This window comes from Theobroma cacao, chromosome 10 (assembly GCF_053813885.1).
Source record: "Theobroma cacao isolate CCN51 chromosome 10, ASM5381388v1, whole genome shotgun sequence".
Lineage (NCBI taxonomy): Eukaryota > Viridiplantae > Streptophyta > Magnoliopsida > Malvales > Malvaceae > Theobroma > Theobroma cacao.
In genome coordinates, this window is record NC_142648.1 from 26,568,011 (window position 1) to 26,589,642 (window position 21,632).

Genomic DNA, 21,632 nt, shown 5'->3' on the forward strand with positions numbered 1-21,632 from the left:
AATAAACTTGTGATGAGTGAGAAGAGGGTTTTAACTAGCTCAAAGATCAGTTATCTGCTCTGACACCATGACATGAAACTTAAAGAAAAATGAAAAAACAATGGTTTAGACTGTTCTATGGAGAGGAAGAAAAACAGAGCACAAGATGGAGAAAGAAAGATACTTCATTATTCAGCAAACAAATAATATATATACAAGCATTATATGGTTAACACTTGTTTACAAAGTGCAGGGCCAGCCCTTAAGTGAAGCCACCCAAGCAAGGGCTTTAGGCCCCAAATTTAGGAAGGTTCTATAATTTTATAATATAATTAATTATATTAAAAAATATAAAAATAATTAATAATTAATAAAATTATCTATTTTCTCACTTTTTTAATTATGCGCTTAATAGATTTTAATTTTCTATCATTTTTTAATTTCTAAAATGCTATTAATTCTCATTTATTGGTCTTATTTCCAATTAACTAACTGTCATATGTATTTAATTATCTCCAACAGCTTTTTTTTTCTTACTTATTTCTCCTATTCACAATTAACATATTTAATAAATTTCAACAACTATTTTTTTATATATAAAATCAATTTTTTTTTTCAATGTATAATATCTACTTTTGCATACTACTTTTCTCATTTGCTCTTTCTTCCTTCTTCTTTTTAACTTTAATTTTCCTTCAAATAATAAATAAGAAATCTGTTATGTTATTATCTTTATAAAACTATGAGCCTTATTTACGGTTTGTAATAAGTATTCAACAATTAAGTACTATTGTTATAATATTTATAGATTTTTTATTTTAATGTAGAATTTATATCATATTATTATATTATCTTTATTTTATGTGATAGCTGACTTATTTGAATTAAAAATTTTGATTGTTAATTTATATTAGTCATTTAAAAAATATATGATAATTGTTTTAGGCCTTTAAGCTTATTGGGCCGCCCCTGACGAAGTGGACAACTGTTATTAACCAGAACATGCACTAAGACACCTCGTAAACACTGATATAATATTCTTAATAATCAGTACAATGAAGCTAAATACATAATAAAAAAACAAAATGATAAAGTCAATGCATGCTCAGTCCAGAGCCGACCCTTGGGTAAAGCCACCCAAGCAAGGGCTTTAGGCCCCCAATTTAGAGAGGCCCTAAATTTGGAAATGTTCTATAATTTTATAATATAATTAATTATATTAAAAATATATAAAAATAATTAGTAATTAATAAAATTATCTACTTTCTCACTTTTCTAATTATGTGGTTAATATATTTTAATTTTCTATCATTTTTTAATTTCTAGAATGTTATTAATTCTCAATTATTTCTCTTATTTCCAATCAACTAACAATCATATGTATTTAATCATCTCCAACAGCTTTTTTTTTCTTACTTATTTCTCCTATTTTCAATTAACATATTCAATAAATTTCAAAAACTATTTTTTTCTTTTATATAAAATTAATTTTTTTTCAATGTATAATATCTATTTTGGCATTTTTCTTTTCTCATTTGCTCTTTCTTCATTCTTCTTTTTAACTTCAATTTTCCTTCAAAGAATAAATAAGAAGTCTGTTATGTTATTATCTTTATAAAACCGTGAGCCTTATTTACGGTTTGTAATAAATATTCAACAATTAAGTACTATTGTTCTAATATTTACAGATTTTTTATTTTAATTTAGAGTTTATATCATATTATTATATTATCTTTATTTTATGTGATAATTGATTTATTTGAATTAAAAATTTTGATTGATGATATATATTAGTCATTTAAAAAATTTATGATAATCGCTTTAAGCCTTTAACCTTATTGGGCTACCCCTGGCTCAATCAATATATGCTTTAGCTCTAACAGTATGTGTGTACAAAACAGAGTACCAAGTTGTTCCAAGTAGCAAAGGAATGGGATGCGATGAGGGGATTAGTCAGCAAGTAGTATACATAAGACAGGTGGAAGGTGACAGGTTTGCATAGGGACAACGCCAAAGATGGGGTACGAAGCTCTTCATTATAGTAGGCAACATTTTTTTAGCAGGATTCTTTTCTGTTTTGAGTTTGGCTGGTTATGTTTATGCGGATAGGCAGTAAAGATCAGTAGGAAAAGTGGCAGGTTTTTATGTGTTTCGCTATTACTGGCTTTATACTAATAGGTGTTAGGAAGAGGAATGTTTTGTTTTTAATCAGCTGAGCCTTTTTTGTAGAAGTCATGTTGTTTTTAGGTAAGGGTAGAGAGATGGCTATCATAGATATTTTGCTATTTATTGGTATGAAAAATCGTTAATGACTTTTTTGAGCGGTGGTTTATTGTGTAACTGTTCAGTTGTGATGATACACAAACTTGTTGTTTCCTGTCAACAAAAGTCTTTAGCAATTAGCTTAGAGACTTTGGATGGCATATTAGTTGCTAATAAAATTGCTTTTCAATAATAATAATATGAACTTGTTTGTGAAAGAAAAAACATTAAGTAGCTTTTAATTACTTCAGATTCTTTTTCAGTGAAAAACTTCGGTGTTTTTCAAAAAGAGTTTTGTAACATTTTCAATGGCTTATCAAACACATTTACCATTTTGGCAAGGGTCCAACTATTATATTTTGTTTTAAGTAAAATCTCCATGAATGTTGTTTTTACAAACCTTCTCTACATGACCTAACTGCTTACATGCATTACACTTTACATCAAGTCTGAACTATCAATATGCCTCAGTGTGACTTCTCTTCTTGCAGTGAGGACAAACAAGGAATCTAGTTCTTTCGTTTTGAACTTTTCTACCCTGAGTGTTTCCTCTCTCCTTGTCCTTAACTTCACTCACATTTTTCTTGGTTGAAGCTTCTGCATGTGCTTTACCCTTCATTCAAACGGTAAAGCCAAGATTAGTTTTTTCATTTTTCCTTGCAGCCCTCTTCTGTTCATCAACTTCTAAAATATTCACCAAATTTGATATACAAAGTTGTGAGATATCTTTCACTTATTCCAAAGATGATACTATGGCATCAAACCTTTCAGGTAAGCTTATAAGAACTTTCTTCACAACCTTAGCATCAGACAAAGTCTCTCCCAATAGTCGAATTTGATTCGCGAACTTCATCACTGCATCAATGAATTCCTGCACAATCTAACTTCCTTCCATCCTCAATAATTCATATTGCCTTCTGAGGTTCTGAAGACGAATTTGCTTGCTTTCAGCAAACCCCAAAAACTCTTCGTCAAGCTTATTCTAGGTTTCTTTTATTGTCTCACATCCCATAATCCGACTAAAAACTGACTCTATAACAGTTGAGTGTATAAAGGATAAGGCTCTGAATTTCTTTGCTATATCCTCTTCATATTGCTTCACCTGTGTTGGGGTGGCATTATCTCTCAATTCTGGTGCTTCTGTCTCATTTTCAACTATATTCCATAGATTGACACCTTTTAGGAATGCTTTCATTCTAATAGCCCAAACAAGATAGTTAGAGCCATCGAAAATGGGTGTAGTCTGTTGTGTGACAGTTGAGGCTGACATTTTGATGTAGAATAAACTTGTGATGAGTGAGAAGAGGATTTTAACAAGCTCAAAGATCAGTTATCTGCTCTGAGACCATGACATGAAACTTAAAGAAAAATGAAAAAAAAATGGTTTAGACTGTTCTATGGAGAGGAAGAAAAATAGAGCACAAGATGGAGAAGGAAAGATACTTCATTTTTCAGCAAACACATAATATATATACAAGCATTATATGGTTAACAACTGTTTACAAAGTTGACAAGTGTTATTAACCAGAACATGCAATAAGACACCTCATAAGCACTGGTATGATATTCTTAATAACCAGTACAATGAAGCAAAATACATAATAAAAAAACAAAATGATAAAGTCAATGCATGCTTTAGCTCTAACAGTATGTGTGTACAAAACAGAGTACCAAGTTGTTCCAAGTAGCAAAGGAATGGGATGTGATGAAGGGATTAGTCAGCAAGTAGTGTACATAAGACAGGTGGAAGGTGGCAGGTTTATGTAGGGACAACGCCAAAGATGGGGTACGATGCTCTTCATTATAGTAGGCAACGCTTTTTTAGCAGGATTCTTTTCTGTTTTGAGTCTAGCTGGTTATGTTTATGTGGATAGGCAGTAAAGATCAGTAGGAAAAGTGGCAGGTTTTTATGTGTTTTGCTGTTACTGGCCTTATACTAATAGGTGTTAGGAAGAATGTTTTGTTGTTAATCGGCTGAGCCTTTTTTGTAGAAGTCATGTTGTTTTAGGTAAGGGTAGAGAGATGGCTATCATAGATATTTTGCTATTTATTGGTATGAAAAACCGTCAATGACTTTTTTGAGGAGGGGTTTATTGTGTAACTGTTCAGTTGTGATGATACACAAACTTGTTGTTTCATGTCAATACAAGTCTTTAGCAATTAGCTTAGAGACTTTGGATGGCATATTAGTTACTAATAAAATTTCTTTTTAATAATAATAATAATATGAACTTGTTTGTGAAAGAAAAAACATTAAGTAGCTTTTAATTACTTCAATTTTTTTTTCAGTGAAAAACTTCGGTGTTTTTTAAAAAGAGTTTTGTAACATTTTCAATGGCTTATCAAATACATATACCATTTTGGCGAGGGTCCAACTATTATATTTGTTTTAAGTAAAATCTCTATGAATGTTGTTTGTTTGTTTTTTAATTGGAAAAAGAGATATTCGAAATCCTGCTCATTAGATAAAGCAATTATGCACTAACCAATAAATTAAATATTTGAGTGTATGAATGTTGTTAATTTGCTTGATGTTACTTCTTTGTTTCTTAGCTTTGTTTTTGTTTGCCGGGCATGTGCTTTAACTTTTAGTAGCAAGGAGTCTCCTCTTCTTTTGAATAATAAACTTTTTAGTTTATCAGAAAAAATTGTTAAGAAAAGTTCCGTCTGTAGCAATAAATAAGGTAAGTATAGATTGATTCTATTTTTGCGCTTGACAAATATTCTTTTATTTTTATTTAGTGTGTATGATTTTGGAATATATAACAAAAGAGTTTTTTTTTTCATCTAAAAAATCTCAACAAATGTTTTAATTTTATTGAGTTTAAATCAAAATTTTGAATTTTAATGATTGAAATGTTATTTTAGAGATAATATTCTATTACACATACATACATACATACATACATACATATCTATATATACATATATAACTATATACATATATATATGTATCTATATGTGTATGATATGTATACTTAGATTGTATCACGTGGAAATTGAAGTTCTCTTTGTTATGGGGTTCTGTCTCTTGTGCTTCCTTTGGGTGCTTTCGATGTTTTTTTTTATTTTTTTTATTTTGAAAGTTGGTGCTTTATTGAAATTGCAGCTAGAATGCCATGAAGAGTCTTCTACTTTAAAGGTAAAAGACTCTCTGAGGCTTTAAAGCTAGCTTAATGAGCCTGAACAGAACAACAGCTGCAAAACTTGGCAGCCTTCGGAGCTTTTATTAATTTATTTAATTTTATAATTAATAACGATCATAAAAGTGCCATCCTCGTTACTTTATGCAATCTTTGTATATTGTAGCTGAATCTATGAAAGTTGGGTTAACACTTAAAAAGTGTTGAGCAAGTGCTACCAAAATTATTACTAATATCACACGCCAATAAAGATGCTGCCCAAAGACCAAATTACTGTGGTGAGGATTTCATTTATATTCAGATCAAGATGGCTCCAGTCCACGGTCGTTTCTCACAGTCATTGTGGAGGAGGGGGATGGGGATCCCTGTTCTCTTTGCAGCAAGCAGCATCGCTACTTGATTATTGAGAATTTTAATTGTTCCCTTAAAATATCTTATTGCAGCTTAAGTTCTGATATCGAGAGATCAATGGGTTTTCGGGCATGGTTAAGACAAGTGCTGCGGACGATACAAGGTTTAAACCTTTTACTTTTTTTTTTTTTGCTCGAATTTTTTCAGAAATTAAAAGCATTGTTGTGAATATTTTGATGAACGTAATTGGATTCTTGGTGCTCTCAGAGAAAGTAGATCATTTTCTGGGTCGAGGTGTGAGACCAGAAGATGAACCCAATATATCAGGTGATAATGGAACTGGAACTGGAACTGGATCGGGAAATGAAGAATCTCCCCAGTCCCCGAAATCATGCATTTGTCAAAGACCATGGGTTCCCAGGCAGCCTTCTCCTCATCTGCCTGGTACTTACTCTCTATCTCACATAGTTTTTTTTTTTTTTTTAATTGAGGTAAGGGGATTCAAATCCTACTCTTCAGACATAATGAATCAGATGTTCGAATTTCTCTATCTCACGTAGTTATCTATATGGATTTCTCTTATAAATTTTAAAGGTAGGAATGTGCCCAATGGGTCAAGGTCCAATTTTTTTTTCTTATGTATGTGAAGAGCTTGATCCTGAGCTACATATATGGGAGTTCTTCCATTGCATAAACCTCATTCTTTCTATCTCACATTTGAATTCGAAACCTTCAATCACAAATTCTAAACTGTTAAAGTGCCTTCTTGAGAACGGTCTAGGTCCATTTAGAAACCAAATCTTATCCACAAGGTAGACTGTTTCTTTGTTTATTGGCAATAGAACCTACCTATATTATCTTCTGTGCGTGAAACCAGATTGGATGACAGGTTTTGGCCAAATTGTTGCTTCTATTTACAAATTGGCCATGTAATTTGGATAACATTACCAATCTTAGTTAAACTGGTGAAAGCCTGGAAAGGTATCATGTTAAATTAACTAATTTTATATTCTTCTTTGTTTGCTTTATTTCAGAGACAAACAAAGAATTTTACGTAGAACAAGGCGTGCCACTTTATAGGGCCACACTAAATGGTGACAGGGAAAAGTTGCAACAAATTCTAAACCCATATGGCAGAACACTTTTATGTTCCAGCATCACGGGGGCACGTGAAACAGCTCTTCATGTTGCGGTAGAAGCAAGACAGGTTGCCGTCGTAAAGGAATTGGTGGGAAGAATGGAATCGGGAGACTTGGAACTGCAAGATGGCAGGGGGAACACTGCCTTCTGCGTCGCGGCCGCGACCGGCAGTGTTAATATTGCAAAGATTTTGATGGACGAGAATGCGGACCTTGCATTCATCCGAGGTGCCGAAAACAGGACACCACTCTACATTGCTGCGGTGTGTGGATATCCTGAAATGCTTCGGTTTCTATACAAAAAATTCGAGCCGCATATACCTTGTCTGCACGAGGAGGAGCAACGAGGCATTTTCTTCGCTTGCATTCGGGCTGGTTTGTTTGGTAAGCATAACACTTTGTAGGTCAAATTATGACTGTGGTCTTATCTTATTATTTGAACAAATTGAGTCCTTACACTCTAAAAAATTGTCCATTCAAGGACTATTCAAGGACTATTACTCTTCTCTGTTAAAAAGACTTTGTTACCACATTCAATGTCAAAAAGCTTTTGGAATTAACAATTGTTCTGACATATACCTTTTTAGAGTACCGAGACTCAACGTTTTTTAGACTTAAAACTAGAATTTGACAATTTTTTATGCCAAACATTCACTTTTTATTAATAGAAAAGCTTAAACAGTCTTCTAGTTCAAAACAAAAACCGAAAAGGAAACCACTTGATACAAAACGCCTGACAAAAAAAAAAAAAAAGAAACATTACATTTCAATACATGTTTTGCATAAAAAAGAGCTTTATGTGCAAAACAACCCATAAATGATAAACTAACAAATGACATGGTTCCTTATATGCCCAATCACCAGCATATTTTGAACATGTTTGATCGATCTACGTCCATTCTTACTAATGCATCCACAAAGTGATTAGCTTCCCTATAAATATGCTTGTATCTTATTTCACAAATCATTTTTTCCAACTTGCTAATATCAGAAAAAACTTTTCACAATCCCCATGAACTAGTATTTGGATTAAGGACCCATGAAAGATGACTTTTTTTTCCCTATTTTTCCTTTCTACTTTTAAATCATTGGAAGGTGTAAAATTTCCATTCTTTCATTTGTCAGTTTTTAAGTGAAAGAACTTCTTTATATCTTTTGACAAGATTAATATATTTTCAACCAAATAAATTTAAAGTTTTATCTCAAGGCTAAAGATTTTAGGTAGCATTGTGTACTCAACAATTACACTAACACAAATAATTAATATGTCTTTCAAAAAAAAACTTTAAACTATTATAATTTTTTTTATAAGATTATAATTCAACAAATATGACAACTTTAATTGTATCCATGTGAAAACAATAAATCAAACAAATAAATTACAAACTAACATAAAATTAAGGAAACTAAATCGCAATTGGTTGTGTGTGTGTACATTATTTGGGAGAACAGGGTAACAAATCTAACTCTTTGAATAAGGAGTAATTCCAACATTTCTTCCAAATTTGAATCTCCTTAAATTTGAATTTTTTGTACATGATTTGTGATATGAAATATAAAAATTTACAATTTTAGTTTGAAATTTATATTCAGTTAGTTTTAATCACAAAATTTGAAGAAAATTTGAGAAAGACGTGATCATTACCAACAGAAGTTCTGCAACACTCCATAGCAGCTACAATAATAAAATGATTTTCACTTATACTAGTATTTAATACGCTGGAACTTTGGACTAAATTTTGCAGATTTAGCCATCAGAATGTTGGAAGTCCTTGGAGACGTCCTAGCTTGGCCACCTAATGATGATGAAGAAACAGCCTTGGGAATACTGGCTCGAACGCCTTCAGCATTTGCTGGCAAGAGTTCAACAACCCCAAAAACACTTATAGACATGTGTTAGTTTCCTCTACACTCACTTCCAGTAGTCTAACAACAAACAGATTAGTTCCTTTATTTTAACAGTTTCATTGAAATTCTTTTTATCGATTACTAGGGCGATAAATTTTCTCACATTGATTTAGTTTTAAGTAACAAGAAATGTTACATTCGGTTTTTTTTTTTTTTGAAAAGCTTAATAGTGTATATTAATTCCAGCCAGATATAGAATGCTGGTGCGAGTCTCTAACCTACAGCAAAGGCAGGAGAATTGTTGAAGCAGAAAACACTCTCATTTAGACAACAAAAAACACACCCAGAGTCCTTATATCTCAAAATTTACAACTGTCAAAAGACCTATCCAGTCCCTGTACTCTCCAATTTTATCCAATTTAATCCCTGTACTCAAAATCGAAGTAATTTAATCCTTTGATTTTGAAAATTTTTTCAATTTAATCCATCCCCCTAACGGTATCCAATTTTGCCACTAAAAAGGATTATGTCAACGCTAACATGGCACATTTTGATGATGTGGCATACCACGTGGCAATGCTAATGTGGTACTGACATGTTGACATGTCAGTGCCATGTGGCAGATCAAAAAAATTTTCAAAAAAAATTTCTTCCACATCAGAGGAATTAAATTGAACAAAAATATATAGTACATGGACTAAATTGAACAAAATTAAGATGTAGAGAAACTAAATTAAAAAAAATATTTGAAAAATACAAATCTTTAAATAGATTATTGATATACTTATTAATATACCAAATATTTAAGTGTAAAATGTTTATGATGTTAAAAAATATATATAAATATTTTCTTACTTGATTATTTGAATCTAGAATATGTATATTAATTTATCTTTTTTACAAAAATTAAGTTTGAATTCTCCTTCTATAAAAAAACTTTCAAACAAATTTCATATCTAAAGTCAAATTTAAATGAATAACATGCATTACGTTAAATTAAAATAATATAAAAGGACTAAATAATTTTTTTCCTTCTATTTATAATAGTATTAAAATTTGAAATTTACTTAACATAGTTTTTAACTTGAGCTAAACTCAAATTAGCAAAATAGGTTGATTTAGTTACAACTTTCATAATTTACAAATGCACATTCTTTTAAAATTATTCAATTCTTACCCAATTTACTTTTTACTTAAATTTACACAAAGTTTCTTATAAAATGATTTTATTTAAGTTAAAATACCACAATCAAATTTTACTAAATTTAAATTTAAATTATTAATTTGAATTTGTAAAAAATTTATTAATAAAATAAAATAGTACAAATATTTACAGTTATATTTAACTTTATCAATCATAAATGCAGTTTTTAATCTAGAAAATTTAAACTTGAAATATTAAACAAAATAAAAACATAAAAAATTAGAAGGATGGAGCTCAGATTCTATGGTTGTAATAAGAGGTTTATCATGTCCAAATTAAATAAGTTAGAACAAGAAATTATTTTTATAATCATCGTTAATTTCATATCTCCGTTCTTCATTTTTTTAAAAGAAAAAACTAAATCAACTTATTTTACTAATTTGAGTTCAGCTCAAGTTAAAAACGAAGTTAAAGATTTCAAATTTTTATACTATTATAAATAGAAGAAAAAGGAATTTATTTAGTCTTTTTATATTTTTTTTTATTTTAATGTAATACAAGTTATTCATCTAAATTTGACTTTAGGTATGAAATTTTTTTGAAATTTTTTTATAGAAGGAGAATTCAAACTTAATTTTTGTAAAAAAGATAATTTAATGTACATATTCTAGAATCAAATAATCAAGTAAGAAAATATTTATATATATTTTTTAACACCATAAATCTTTTACACTTAAATATTTGGCTTATTAATAAGTATATCAATAATCTACTTAAATATTTGTATTTTAAAATTTTTTTTTTATTTAGTCCCTCACCATCTCAATTCTGTTTAATTTAGTCCTCGTACTATATATTTTTGTTCAATTTAATGCCTATGATGTGGTAAAAAAAAATTTTTTGATACATCCAAAAAGGGGCAAATGTGGTTGTAAAAAGTTAGGTAAATTATGCAAAAACATGGGTCAAAATACTTGAGAAGTCCCCATATTAGAACATTATTTTCAATTTAGTCCCTCTACTCAAAATTGTAATATTTTAGTCCCTTAATTTTGAAAATTACTTCAATTTAGTCCTTCTAACATTTTTTATCCAAATTGACCATTACAGTGCTGACGTGAGTGTTGACTTGGATTTGACGTGGCATCAGATGCTAACATGGCATATAAAGGGTTTCGTTGCTGACGTGGCATTGCCATGTCACACTTCAAGGTCGGGTTGCTAACGTGGCAATGCCACATTACACTTTTGGATATGGATTGCTGATGTGGCATTTATAAGTTCAAGTTGCCATGTGGCATGTCAATAGGCTACTACAAGGCACTGTTGTACGCTCACACATGGTAATTTATTCTTTAAAAGATGCACTTGCTAAGATTCAAACTGAATACCTCTAGCAAAAAACCAATGTCTTTACCATCACACCTAAACTCTTATATTTAATAATATCTTGCTTGAATCTCCTTTCTTCTTTTATTCTTTCTTTTTCTTTTCATAAAACTACATCGTTTTGGAGCCTTCTTCTCTTTCCTTTTTTTTTTCTTTCTTTCCATAAAACTACATTGTTTTGAGAAAAAGGTTCCAAAGGGTTTTTATGGTTATGGGTTTTGAGAGTATAAGAACATTCCAAAACGACATAGTTTTATGGAAAAAAAAAACAAAAATAAGAAATGAAAAGAAATTTAAGTAAGATACTGTTAAATTTAAAAATTTAGGTGTGATGGTAAAAACATTAGTTTATTTGCTACAGGTCCTGGATTTGAATCTTAGCAAGTGCATCTTTTGAAAAATAAATTGCCATGTGTCAGTGTCTAAAAGTGCCAGTGGCAACCTCTTGATGTGCCACGTGGCAACTTGAACCAATAAATGCCACTTTAGTAATCCATATGCAAAAAGTGTGACATGGTAGTGCCACTTCTGACCTTGAAGTGTGACATGGCAGTGCCATGTCACCCCTAGCATGCTAATGTGCCAGTGCCACATCAGCAACCAAATCCCTTTTATATGCCATATCAGCATCTGATGCTACATCTACACCACACCATAACGGTCAATTTGGACGAAAACTGTTGGAAGGACTAAATTGAAGCAATTCTCAAAATTAAAAAACTACAATATTACAATTTTGAGTAAAGGGACTAAATTGAAGAAAATTTCCTAATACAGGGACTTCCCAAGTATTTTGACCTTGATTATCTGTTGAAAATTGGGAGCTTTTCCTTACAAAAATTATATTGAAAGCAATGCTTTTGCCTTACCCAATGTTTAGTATTTTGTTTATTCCTTCGAGCTGCTCAATTCCTTTCTTCCCTATTTTCTACTCAGGTTTTTAAGAGCCTCATTCCCTCAGACTCTATGTTGTGGTCTTTTCCAATTTTCTCCATTGATTTGCCTCTCATGGTTTTCTGATTTTCTCACTTTACGGCTCCTTTCTCGGAATATTCGAGAGGACCTGACAACTTTTTGAAAGCTTAAAAACTGCACCAATTTGTTGGTGCTAACAGAATCAACATGCTTCTCCTTCATGAAACAAAGTTCATTGATGTTAATGAAAGATCAATTGAATGTCTCTAGCAAGAAAATAATTTGGAGTGGGCTTTCAGTCCTGCGTATGGGAGATCAGGGGTTCTCTAAAATGGTTGTTGAAAATTGAACATCTTCTGCTGTTCATGGCAGGGTTAGGTTTTGTTTTAAGACCAAGTTTTGCAAGCTTAAATATGTGTTATGTTCATTGCTTGGTGAAAGTCTTCACGGTTTCTTCTCTCATGGGTTCTACATCTTTATGGCCATTGTTCTGCTTTTGCTGCAGCTATCCCTCTACTGGGTTGTTTTTCCTTCTTGTCTCCTACTATGTGGTGTTTTTTCCGGCTGCTATGTCTTTCTTTTTCTTTTTGTTTCAGCCATGACAGTTGGCTTTTTTTGCTCCCAAGTCCTCTCCTTGGGGAACCTTTTTCATTATAATTTCTTCATAATTTTTAATGAATTTTCTTGATTTGATCGTGCAAAAAAAATAAACATTACTCTTCCTCCCATGGCGAGCAATTTTGATTTCCATGTGGATAGTCTCGCTTTGGACCCTTCTACAGCGAGTTTCCAAACTTTTATTCAGTGTTGGTATACTTCGAAAGGCAGGCCCAGGTATATTGTAGGGAGCTTACCGATTTTAAATGCAATTTGTTAAGCCCAAGAATGACATGTAGCTTCTGATTCCAAATTATAGGTTCTGAAAGTTAATCTTTAAACGTGATATAGGTCGCAAGCACTTTTTTCGTATTCATCAGACTATCCTTGTCCAAGGTATAGAACACCATAGAGTCGTCTACATACAGTAAGTGCGAGATGCAGAGCTCGTTATTCCCAATATCGATCCCCTTGCACAGTCGTTTGATCATTGTTTTATGCATGATAGCGGTAAAAGCTTTAGCTATAATGTTGAACAGGAACGGGGACAATGGGCAACCTTGTTACAGCCTCTTTCCATCTTGAACTGTCTTGTTGGGGTCTCATTAACAAGTATATATTGAGATTGGCACTAATTGTACACATTCTTTCATTGATTCTCGCTATTTGATTCTGAAACCTAATTTGTTTATAAGCAAATCTAGAAAATCCCAGTTGACATTGTCATAGGGGTTTATGAAATCCGCCTTAACCAAGACCCTTCCCTTGTTGTCTTTCTTAACGTGGTCCATTATCTCATTAGCAGTTAGTGCACTGTTCAGTAATTGTCTATCCTTTATGAAGGCAAACCATATGTTTCCAATCACTTCATGTATAACCTTCCTTAGCCTATTTGCAATTACCTTTGCCACAGTTTTGGAAACTCTGCCTACTCGATTGATTAGTCTATACTAATTCGATTCCATTGGATTCTTACATTTAGGGATGAATGTGATAAACTAGGCGTTTACCTGCTTACTTATCTTGCCGTTGTGGAAAAAATGAATAATGAAATTAAGAGAATTCTTTCTGTATACTATCAATGGGTTTTATATTATATACTTATCTTAAAATTCGATATGTTGTGCATGTTTTCTTAATCTTGGTTGTTGCCTTCCTTGCATGATTGGCTTGTAAACTAAGTTTCAAAACATGTATATGATAAACTCATTAGTATGTAAAGTATGTACATCATGAGATATTGTTGTGGAAATTACGGGATTATCTTTAAAGAGTTGCTCAAGATCTTACCCAATCAATAAAATAAAGAAAGAAAGAAATCAACCACACCCACGAGAACACAAGAATTTACTTGGTTCAGTCTTTTGATGACCTACATCCACAGACACAGCAACAAAGAAAGATTCATTAAGAGGAAAAATCAGGAAATTACAAGAACAGTCTCAAACTCACAACCCTTATCTCACGTACACTCAAATCACTCTCTATAAATCTAGGTGATGGTTATTTTTTAACCTCATAGGGTCCTTTTATAGTACCAAATACAATAATCTTATTCTAATATAATTAAGAATTGTTATTCTAGTCTAACTAAATATAAAGACTATTTTAATAAGATATACTAGTTTAATTAGAATTAAATAATTCTAATTAAATGACAATTCAAGACTATCCTCACAGATATATTTGTTAATTTTTAACAATGAAATTTGTTATATTTAAAGGAATATCGAGTAAAAGTGTATATGAATTGAGTTTGATGTGGTTAACATCTTAAAATCTTAGGTTCAAACTCGGCTCGGAACACTTATTAAGTTAATTATATTATTAAATATTAAAAAACCATTTTATACTAATATTTTAAAATTAAGTTTTAATTAAATTATATTCTTATTAATATAATATGTGGTCGAGCCGTTTAAGCTTCAAAAATTTTATCCTATACCCAACCTACGTAAGGCAGGGGTGGTTTTGATGCTGTAGATTTGTTTTTGTTCCTCTGCAGCTTTTCTAGGTGGCTTGGAGGTTATTTTCCTCTTTGATGGCTGCAATTATGTTCTTTATGTTGAATGAATCAACAGCTTTTCACAAAAAAATAAAAAACCATAGGGCCTAGCCTGAGGGCCTAACATGTAACCCGAGAAGAGTTTTAATATTAAGAAATGATGAAGTATCCAACTTTGATTAATTAAATTTTGTGTTCCTTGAGACCTTATACATAAGAGAAACCTTTCTATAATTGACAACAACTTTATGTTAAATACTGACTCTAAAATTTAATACGGTAGCAGAGTAGGCTTGCTGCGTCATTGATAACCTGATGCCTTGCGTGATAAGTTCATTATGCTTTTATTTGAACGACAGGACTATTTTCTCTCCATGTGAACAATACGCCATGTTGATATTTACATTTTCTCTGGATGCAAAAACGGATGATTAAGTGGTGTAAAGTATCTGGGTATAGTAGGGGGAGGCAGTGAGGAGAAAATTGTGGAAAGGTTCAGCAAAATGGAGAGAGTTAGAAATACAGTAGCAGGAAAAAGAAAAGAGGTTCAGGTTAATGGAAGCTAGGGCTTTATTTGTTTTTATGCTTCTTGATTATGGGTGCTTCTGGATAAGGGATGATTGAAATTAGTCTTATGTTTGTAGTGATATTTTAAGAGCTGACCAAAGGGTACGAATGCCGAAGGATTTGGATATTGATGGATTTAATAAATTTTGATCATAGCGTTGTAGGGTTTGTGAATCGTACAGGGTTCTTGTTTTGGTTTTATGGGGAGGATCATGATGCCAGGTTTACAATTGGATGGAAGGAGCGTGAATGAAGACGGATTTAGTGGAGGTCTTCGTGTGGAATGGTTGATTTCAACCTGTTGAAGCTGTGTAAGAAAGCCGCTACATTGCTGGTTTGGTTTTTGGTGTGCTTGTGATCCTTGCGTTTGTCGCGGTTGTTTGACACTTTGGTCTGAGGAGATCTTACTCATTTGCTCCTGTTTTACTAGCTTAGGAACTAAGATATGCATAGATTTTGAGCCTGAAAGCTTTAGCAAAAGTTTTTTATAGGGGCTTGGTAGTCTTGCTTAGTGCTGCTTACTGATTTTTTGAGCAGCTCCTCTCTTTTGTAAGTGTATAGGGCCTCTATTTCACCAAAGCTAGTTTCTTTATGTCTATCAAGAGTCTTTTACAACACTGGTTCAACACTTGTTATGGCATTCTACCAACTGGCTTAATAAATAAACTACTTTTCAATAATAAAAATATCTCACGGTAAAAAAAAAAAAAAAGAGAAAAATTAATTAAATAAAAATGAAGTAGAAGAACACAGTTTCATAATGAACAAATTTAAACTCAAAAATTGCACAACACATATATCTTTGCACCACTGTCAATTAGATTTAGATTATGTAATTATTAGTTCATTTTTTTTTTTGACAAAGGAAAATTCATATCCAATTTTTTAATCATAATTTAAATTTTCGAATGCAACTATTGGTATATTAGTACTGTTTTCATTTTTCCTTCCAAAGATTTTTATATTTTCTTCTGTCAAATCACAGGTTTTGGGTCCAACACAATCAATATGCAGCACAATGCCCTCAAACTAACCAAACTCCTTTGCGAGACAATGACATCAGACCAACGAAAATCCTATGAAGAAACAACTGATCACGCTTCTAAATTATTGTTTGAGGCAGCAAGATTGGGGAACTATAATTTCTTGACTGTACTTGTCGGCTTTTTTCCTGATTTAATCTTCAGAAAGGATGAGAAGAGAAAAAGCATATTTCACATTGCTGTTTTGCACCGCCATGCTGGTATCTTCACTCACATTCACAATTTGGGCTTACGAAAGGACCTGATAATGCTGTACAGGGTTAATTACTCAGACCAAGAGAATCCTATTGTCTATAACATGCTACATTTAGCTGCAAAACTACCATCCTTGGATCGGCTCAATATTGTATCAGGTGCAGCTTTACAAATGCAACGGGAGTTGTTATGGTTTAAGGTGAACATTTCCAATTTCTTTAAATATACAATCTCAAATAACCTCGTTTTTTCATATATCTTGAAAGCTTTCAGTATGATAGGATTGCCAATCGTGATTTTGTATAGTTATACACTTGAAAGTGCTTTCACTGTTTCAAATTGAATGGTCTTATAGGAAGTGGAAAATTTGACGCCACCATCCGAAAGAGAAATGAGAGATTCAAAAGATGAATTGACACCTCAAGAGCTATTCACCAAGGAGCATGAAGAATTGCGGAAAGCTGGAGAAACATGGATGAAGAAAACTGCTGAAGCAGGCATGATTGTGGCAACAATTATTACCACAGTTGTATTCACGACAGCCTCCAGCTTACCAGGCGGCACTGATGGAGGGGATGGATCTCCTAAAAACAAAGACAAAACCATGTTTCACGTGTTTGCTGTGGCAGATAGCGTTGCCATGTGCTCTTCCATTGTCTCGACGATGATGTTCTTGTCCATCCTCACTTCACGTTACGCCGAGAAAGATTTTTTGGTTCGATTGCCCTTGAAATTAGCTGCCGCAGTAACCACACTCTTAGTCTCCATGATGGCCTTGATGGTATCTTTCAGCGCAATCTACTTTTTAGTTTATTGTCAAAGTAAATTGAAGTGGGTTCCTATTCTGGCTTCTGCATTGTCATTCCTACCGGCTGCTTTATTTGTTTTGCTTCAGTATCATCTTCTTCCTGACGTATTCCGATCAGCTTTTGGTTCTAGATACATATTTAGGCCAAATAAATCCACATTTTGGGAAAGTTTTAATAAAATTTTCAATGAAAATGTGTCAAACTAATAAAGGTTCCAGCGTTTCTATTGTTTGTGTTAGAGAGTAACACTTGCATGGACACGTGCAAGCATTTTGCAAATATGTTTAATGATTAGTATGCTTACTAGCTGTAAACACTTCTGATGTTAAGACAGCATTAACTTACGTGTTGTCTTGTTTTACCAAGTTTGTACACCTGTTAAGCTGTTGTTACAAGTTTTATCATCCCAAATTATCTTGTAACATATATGCCCACTATGTGATCATCATGCACTATGAATGAACACCCTGTTTTGCTCATAGTTTTCTCTAACTTCTCTCTAGCCTATATTCCTTGATAGTCTTTGTTTATGTCCTTTAGCAGTATGTTACATAGGACGTCAGTATGTTACGTAGGACGTTAGACAACTTTCTTTTAGTTCTCTTGAGTTTTTAGTGGTTTTCTATAACCCACTATTTTCTAGTCTAGTCCACTGTCATAATGACAACACCTAATATAACCTAACAACTTTCACTAATCTTTGATGGTTCAAATTATGGTGTATGGGCAATGAGAATGAAAACATTTTTGAAAGGCTATAATTTATGGAATGCTGTAAAACAAGATGTTGAGCCACAGGTAGCAAGAGAAAATGCTTCTGCTGCACAAGTTAAGCAATATGAAGAAGAGATAGCAAAGAAGTTCAAGGTACTCTCATTTATTCAATCTACTGTATCAGAAGACATTTACAGCAGAATTATGGAGTGTGAGACAGTAAAAGCTGCCTGGACCAAATTTAGAAATCCTAAAAACTGTCTCTCTAACCGCTCTGAAGGTTACGAGGGGGTGGTCTTGTTTTGTGTTAAAACAAGGTGACTGCTGGATCGGGATCACTGGATTCATCGTTGTTTTAGATCTTTGTTGAAAAGGATTCTGTTGCAACTGATAGGATAACAAGGAAGTCATGGAGGATATCAATGAAAAATGGAAAAATTTCAAACTATCGAAAGATGAAATAAGTCAACTGCGAATCACAAGGAGCATGGAGTCGGGTCTTACGCAAAGTCAAAAATGCTACTACCTGATTGGATCAGTTTGGGAGGGCAAGAAGGTGAATAAGGATGCCATGGTCAGAACATTATGTAATCTGTGGAAGTCAAAAGGAAATTTAACAATTAAAGAAATTCAAGAGAATATCTTCTTGTTTCGTTTTGAGGATAAAGAGGATTATGAACGTATTAGGGAGGGAAGACCCTGGTGTTTTGACAGGAATATTGTGGTCCTAAAGGAATTTGATGAAGTGTTTATGGAACCAGAAGATGTGGATTATGGTAAAGAAGAATTTTGGATTCACATTTTAGGTCTCCCAACAAGGTTCATGGAAAGAGAAGTTGCATGTGCGATTGGGAACACAATTGCGAGATTTATAAAAGTGGATGGAGAAAACACAGGTTTGCGAGACAAATTCATGCGAATTAAGGTCCTATTAGATCTAGCTAAACCACTAAGACGGGGCTTAATGTTGTCAATGGAGGAGAATCATGTTAAATGGATTACACTTCAGTACGAGAGTCTGCCTCAATTCTGTTTTAAGTGTGGGCGCATATCGAATCCAACTGTGCTTACCAATGTATGGATGAGAATTGAGAAAAAGTTCATAAACAATATGGGTCTTTTCTGGTCTCGTCGATGCGAAAGAGATTTACAGAATTTATTTATGCTGAGGAAAAACATAGGCCAATCATGGATGATAAATCTAAGTCTGATGTCGAAAGAAATAATGGTGGTCAAGGAATGAATGCCAAATTTTCATCTAGAACATTGAGAGAGATTTTGAGGCAAGATGGTCTGGATGATGTTGAGCATAGTGGAGATGAGGTAGTAATGGATAATCTGATGCAAGTTTTAAATGCAAATGATGGTGCAGATTTGAGTGCTGAAGTTTTTCTGCACGAAAAAGATAATGATTGCGAAGGCCAGGCACTAGTTGTAAGATGTGAGAATACAAATAAAGATGGTGACAATAAATAGGGAAATGAAGATTTAATTTCAAGTCTGCACAGGAAGGCAAGCATATTAAAGAAAGGCAAACGAAAAATGGTATTTGGAGAAAGTCAGAAACAAGTGGCCTTAAAGAAAGTTAAAATGGGAGGAAATTCAACTGTTGAAACGGCGGTGCAAAGCGGTCTTATAGACTAGCACCGCCTAAATGAAGCTTTTATGTTGGAATTGTTGAGGGCTCTGGAACCCTCAAACAATTCAATTACTTCTCGAGTATTTGAGACGCAAAATCCTGACATTATCTTTCTAATGGAAACTAAGAAAGGTAATGTAGAAATGCAGCGAATAAAGGTAATGATGGGTATGGATAATTGTTTAGCAATCGATGCTGAAGGTAGATCAGGTGGCCTGGCTTTAATATGGAGGAAGGAAACTGATTTTTCGATTAAGTCATATTCAAAAAACCACATTGATGCAATAGTAGTTTTCTTGAGAAGGCAATGGAGGGTGACAAGTTTCTATGGGAGTCCGTCTGTAAGAGGAAAACAAGATGCATGGAACTTATTGAGTCAGCTTCATGGGCAATATAACATGCCTTGGCTTTGCATGGGGGATTTTAATGAAGTTTTTTATGCAAGTGAAAAGGAGAGTGGCATAAAACGTAATGAAGTTCGAATGCGAGAATTTCGTAATGTTTGTGCTGATTGTGGATTACGAGAATTACGGTTCATAGGCCCTAAGTTTACTTGGTGGAATAATAGGGATGAAAGAGATCTCATAAGGTGCAGAATGGATCGAGTTTTTAGTAATTCAGCCTGGGGTGAAATGTTTAATAGAGCTATGGTTTTTAATGATGTGACTGGGGCTTCTGATCATGTTTTGCAACGCATTGAATTGATTCACCATAGACGAAAGGCATTGAAAAGAAGATGGCACTTTGAATCAGCTTGGATAAATGATAGTGGATGTGAACAAATAATAGCAACTGAAATGGAAAGGTGCGATAGCAATAGTGGGCAATTTCTAAACCAGTTGTCTACAATTAAACAAAAATTAAGGCATCTAAAAGCAAATCCTCTTAAAGATATTCAAGTGCAAATTCAAAAGAAAAAAAAAAAGAGTTGCAAGAAGCCCATGAAGTGGACGGACAATTTGTACAAGCTAAGCAGATTCAGAGTGAACTTCAGGAGTTGTTAAAGATAGAAGAAGTAATGTGGAAGCAGCGATCAAGGGTGGAATGGCTTAAGGATAGGGATAAGAACACTAGGTTTGTCCATCGTCGAGCCTCTGAACGCCGTAGAAAAAATACCATCTGAGCTCTTAAAAAAGATAGTGGTGAATGGGTAGAATCGCAAGAGGAGATGGAAGATGAGGTTTGTGAGTTTTTTACAAATTTATTCACTACATCAAGGCCAACTTTAATAGAGCATGTGCTTACTGCCATACAACTGAAGGTCTCTGAGGATATGAATATTGAATTGAATGCTGAAATCACTATTGAAGAAGTTCGAACAGCTTTATTCCAGATGCATCCCACAAAAGCCGCTGGTCCTGATGGATTACCTGCTTTGTTTTTCCAGAGATATTGGCATAGGATGAGTAAGTGTGTCCACCAATTTGTTGTTGACTTCTTGGAAGGTAAATCCCCCCATCAAGATATAAATCACACACTTATTGTGCTCATTCCAAAGATTGTCCAAGCAGAATTGGTACTCTACAAAATAGCTTCAAAAGTGCTTACCAATAGAATTAAATCTATTCTGAATCATGTGACTGCTGATAATCAAAGTGCTTTTTTACCTGGGAGGTTAATTTCAGATAACATAGTTGTGGCACATGAAATAATTCATTACCTGCATAATAAAAGGCAAGGAGCAATGGGTAAGTTTTCCTTAAGATTAGATATGAGTAAGGCATATGATAAAGTCGAGTGGGTGTTCGTGCAGGAAATAATGAAGAAGATGGGGTTTAACAGTCTATTTGTGGATATGGTGATGAGATGCTTGACTTCTGTGTCCTACTCGGTGCTGGTCAATAGGGTCCCAGGAAGGAAAATTTTTCCTTCACGAGGGCTTCGTCAAAGAGA

General features: G+C 33.2%; 3 protein-coding genes and 1 non-coding gene across 4 annotated transcripts; 3 read left to right on the plus strand and 1 right to left on the minus strand.

The window, feature by feature from the left end:
• Nucleotides 1-5,675: 5,675 nt before the first annotated feature.
• On the plus strand, nucleotides 5,676-8,861 carry LOC18587277 (uncharacterized). Its single transcript, XM_018128896.2, has 4 exons — nucleotides 5,676-5,898; nucleotides 6,003-6,179; nucleotides 6,770-7,258; nucleotides 8,620-8,861. The coding sequence occupies exons 1-4, from the start codon at nucleotides 5,853-5,855 to the stop codon at nucleotides 8,772-8,774; spliced, it is 867 nt and encodes a 288-aa protein (XP_017984385.2). The 5' UTR covers nucleotides 5,676-5,852; the 3' UTR covers nucleotides 8,775-8,861.
• A 1,295-nt stretch (nucleotides 8,862-10,156) lies between these two features.
• On the minus strand, nucleotides 10,157-10,245 carry LOC148760533 (small nucleolar RNA snoR8a). Its single transcript, XR_016023279.1, has one exon. It is a non-coding gene; the product is annotated as a small nucleolar RNA snoR8a (small nucleolar RNA).
• A 6,085-nt stretch (nucleotides 10,246-16,330) lies between these two features.
• Nucleotides 16,331-17,825, plus strand: LOC148760534 (uncharacterized). The gene is made up of 2 exons (XM_088802667.1): nucleotides 16,331-16,776; nucleotides 16,933-17,825. Exons 1-2 carry the CDS (start codon nucleotides 16,348-16,350, stop codon nucleotides 17,590-17,592), a joined length of 1,089 nt encoding a protein of 362 aa, XP_088658793.1. The 5' UTR covers nucleotides 16,331-16,347; the 3' UTR covers nucleotides 17,593-17,825.
• A 2,078-nt stretch (nucleotides 17,826-19,903) lies between these two features.
• Nucleotides 19,904-20,862, plus strand: LOC148760535 (uncharacterized). The gene is made up of 2 exons (XM_088810518.1): nucleotides 19,904-20,544; nucleotides 20,631-20,862. Exons 1-2 carry the CDS (start codon nucleotides 19,904-19,906, stop codon nucleotides 20,860-20,862), a joined length of 873 nt encoding a protein of 290 aa, XP_088666644.1.
• Nucleotides 20,863-21,632: the final 770 nt, after the last annotated feature.

What these genes read in the sequence shown, in the direction of transcription:
- LOC18587277 (XM_018128896.2), top strand. Translation starts at nt 5,853, where the DNA reads ATGGGTTTTCGGGCATGGTTAAGACAAGTGCTGCGGACGATACAAG. An exon ending in AGTGCTGCGGACGATACAAG is followed by an intron (nt 5,899 to 6,002) that starts GTTTAAACCTTT and finishes TGGTGCTCTCAG; the next exon opens with AGAAAGTAGATCATTTTCTG. An exon ending in GCCTTCTCCTCATCTGCCTG is followed by an intron (nt 6,180 to 6,769) that starts GTACTTACTCTC and finishes GCTTTATTTCAG; the next exon opens with AGACAAACAAAGAATTTTAC.
- LOC148760534 (XM_088802667.1), top strand. Translation starts at nt 16,348, where the DNA reads ATGCAGCACAATGCCCTCAAACTAACCAAACTCCTTTGCGAGACAATG. An exon ending in GGGAGTTGTTATGGTTTAAG is followed by an intron (nt 16,777 to 16,932) that starts GTGAACATTTCC and finishes ATGGTCTTATAG; the next exon opens with GAAGTGGAAAATTTGACGCC.
- LOC148760535 (XM_088810518.1), top strand. Translation starts at nt 19,904, where the DNA reads ATGGGTATGGATAATTGTTTAGCAATCGATGCTGAAGGTAGATCAGGT. An exon ending in ATAGCAACTGAAATGGAAAG is followed by an intron (nt 20,545 to 20,630) that starts GTGCGATAGCAA and finishes ATCCTCTTAAAG; the next exon opens with ATATTCAAGTGCAAATTCAA.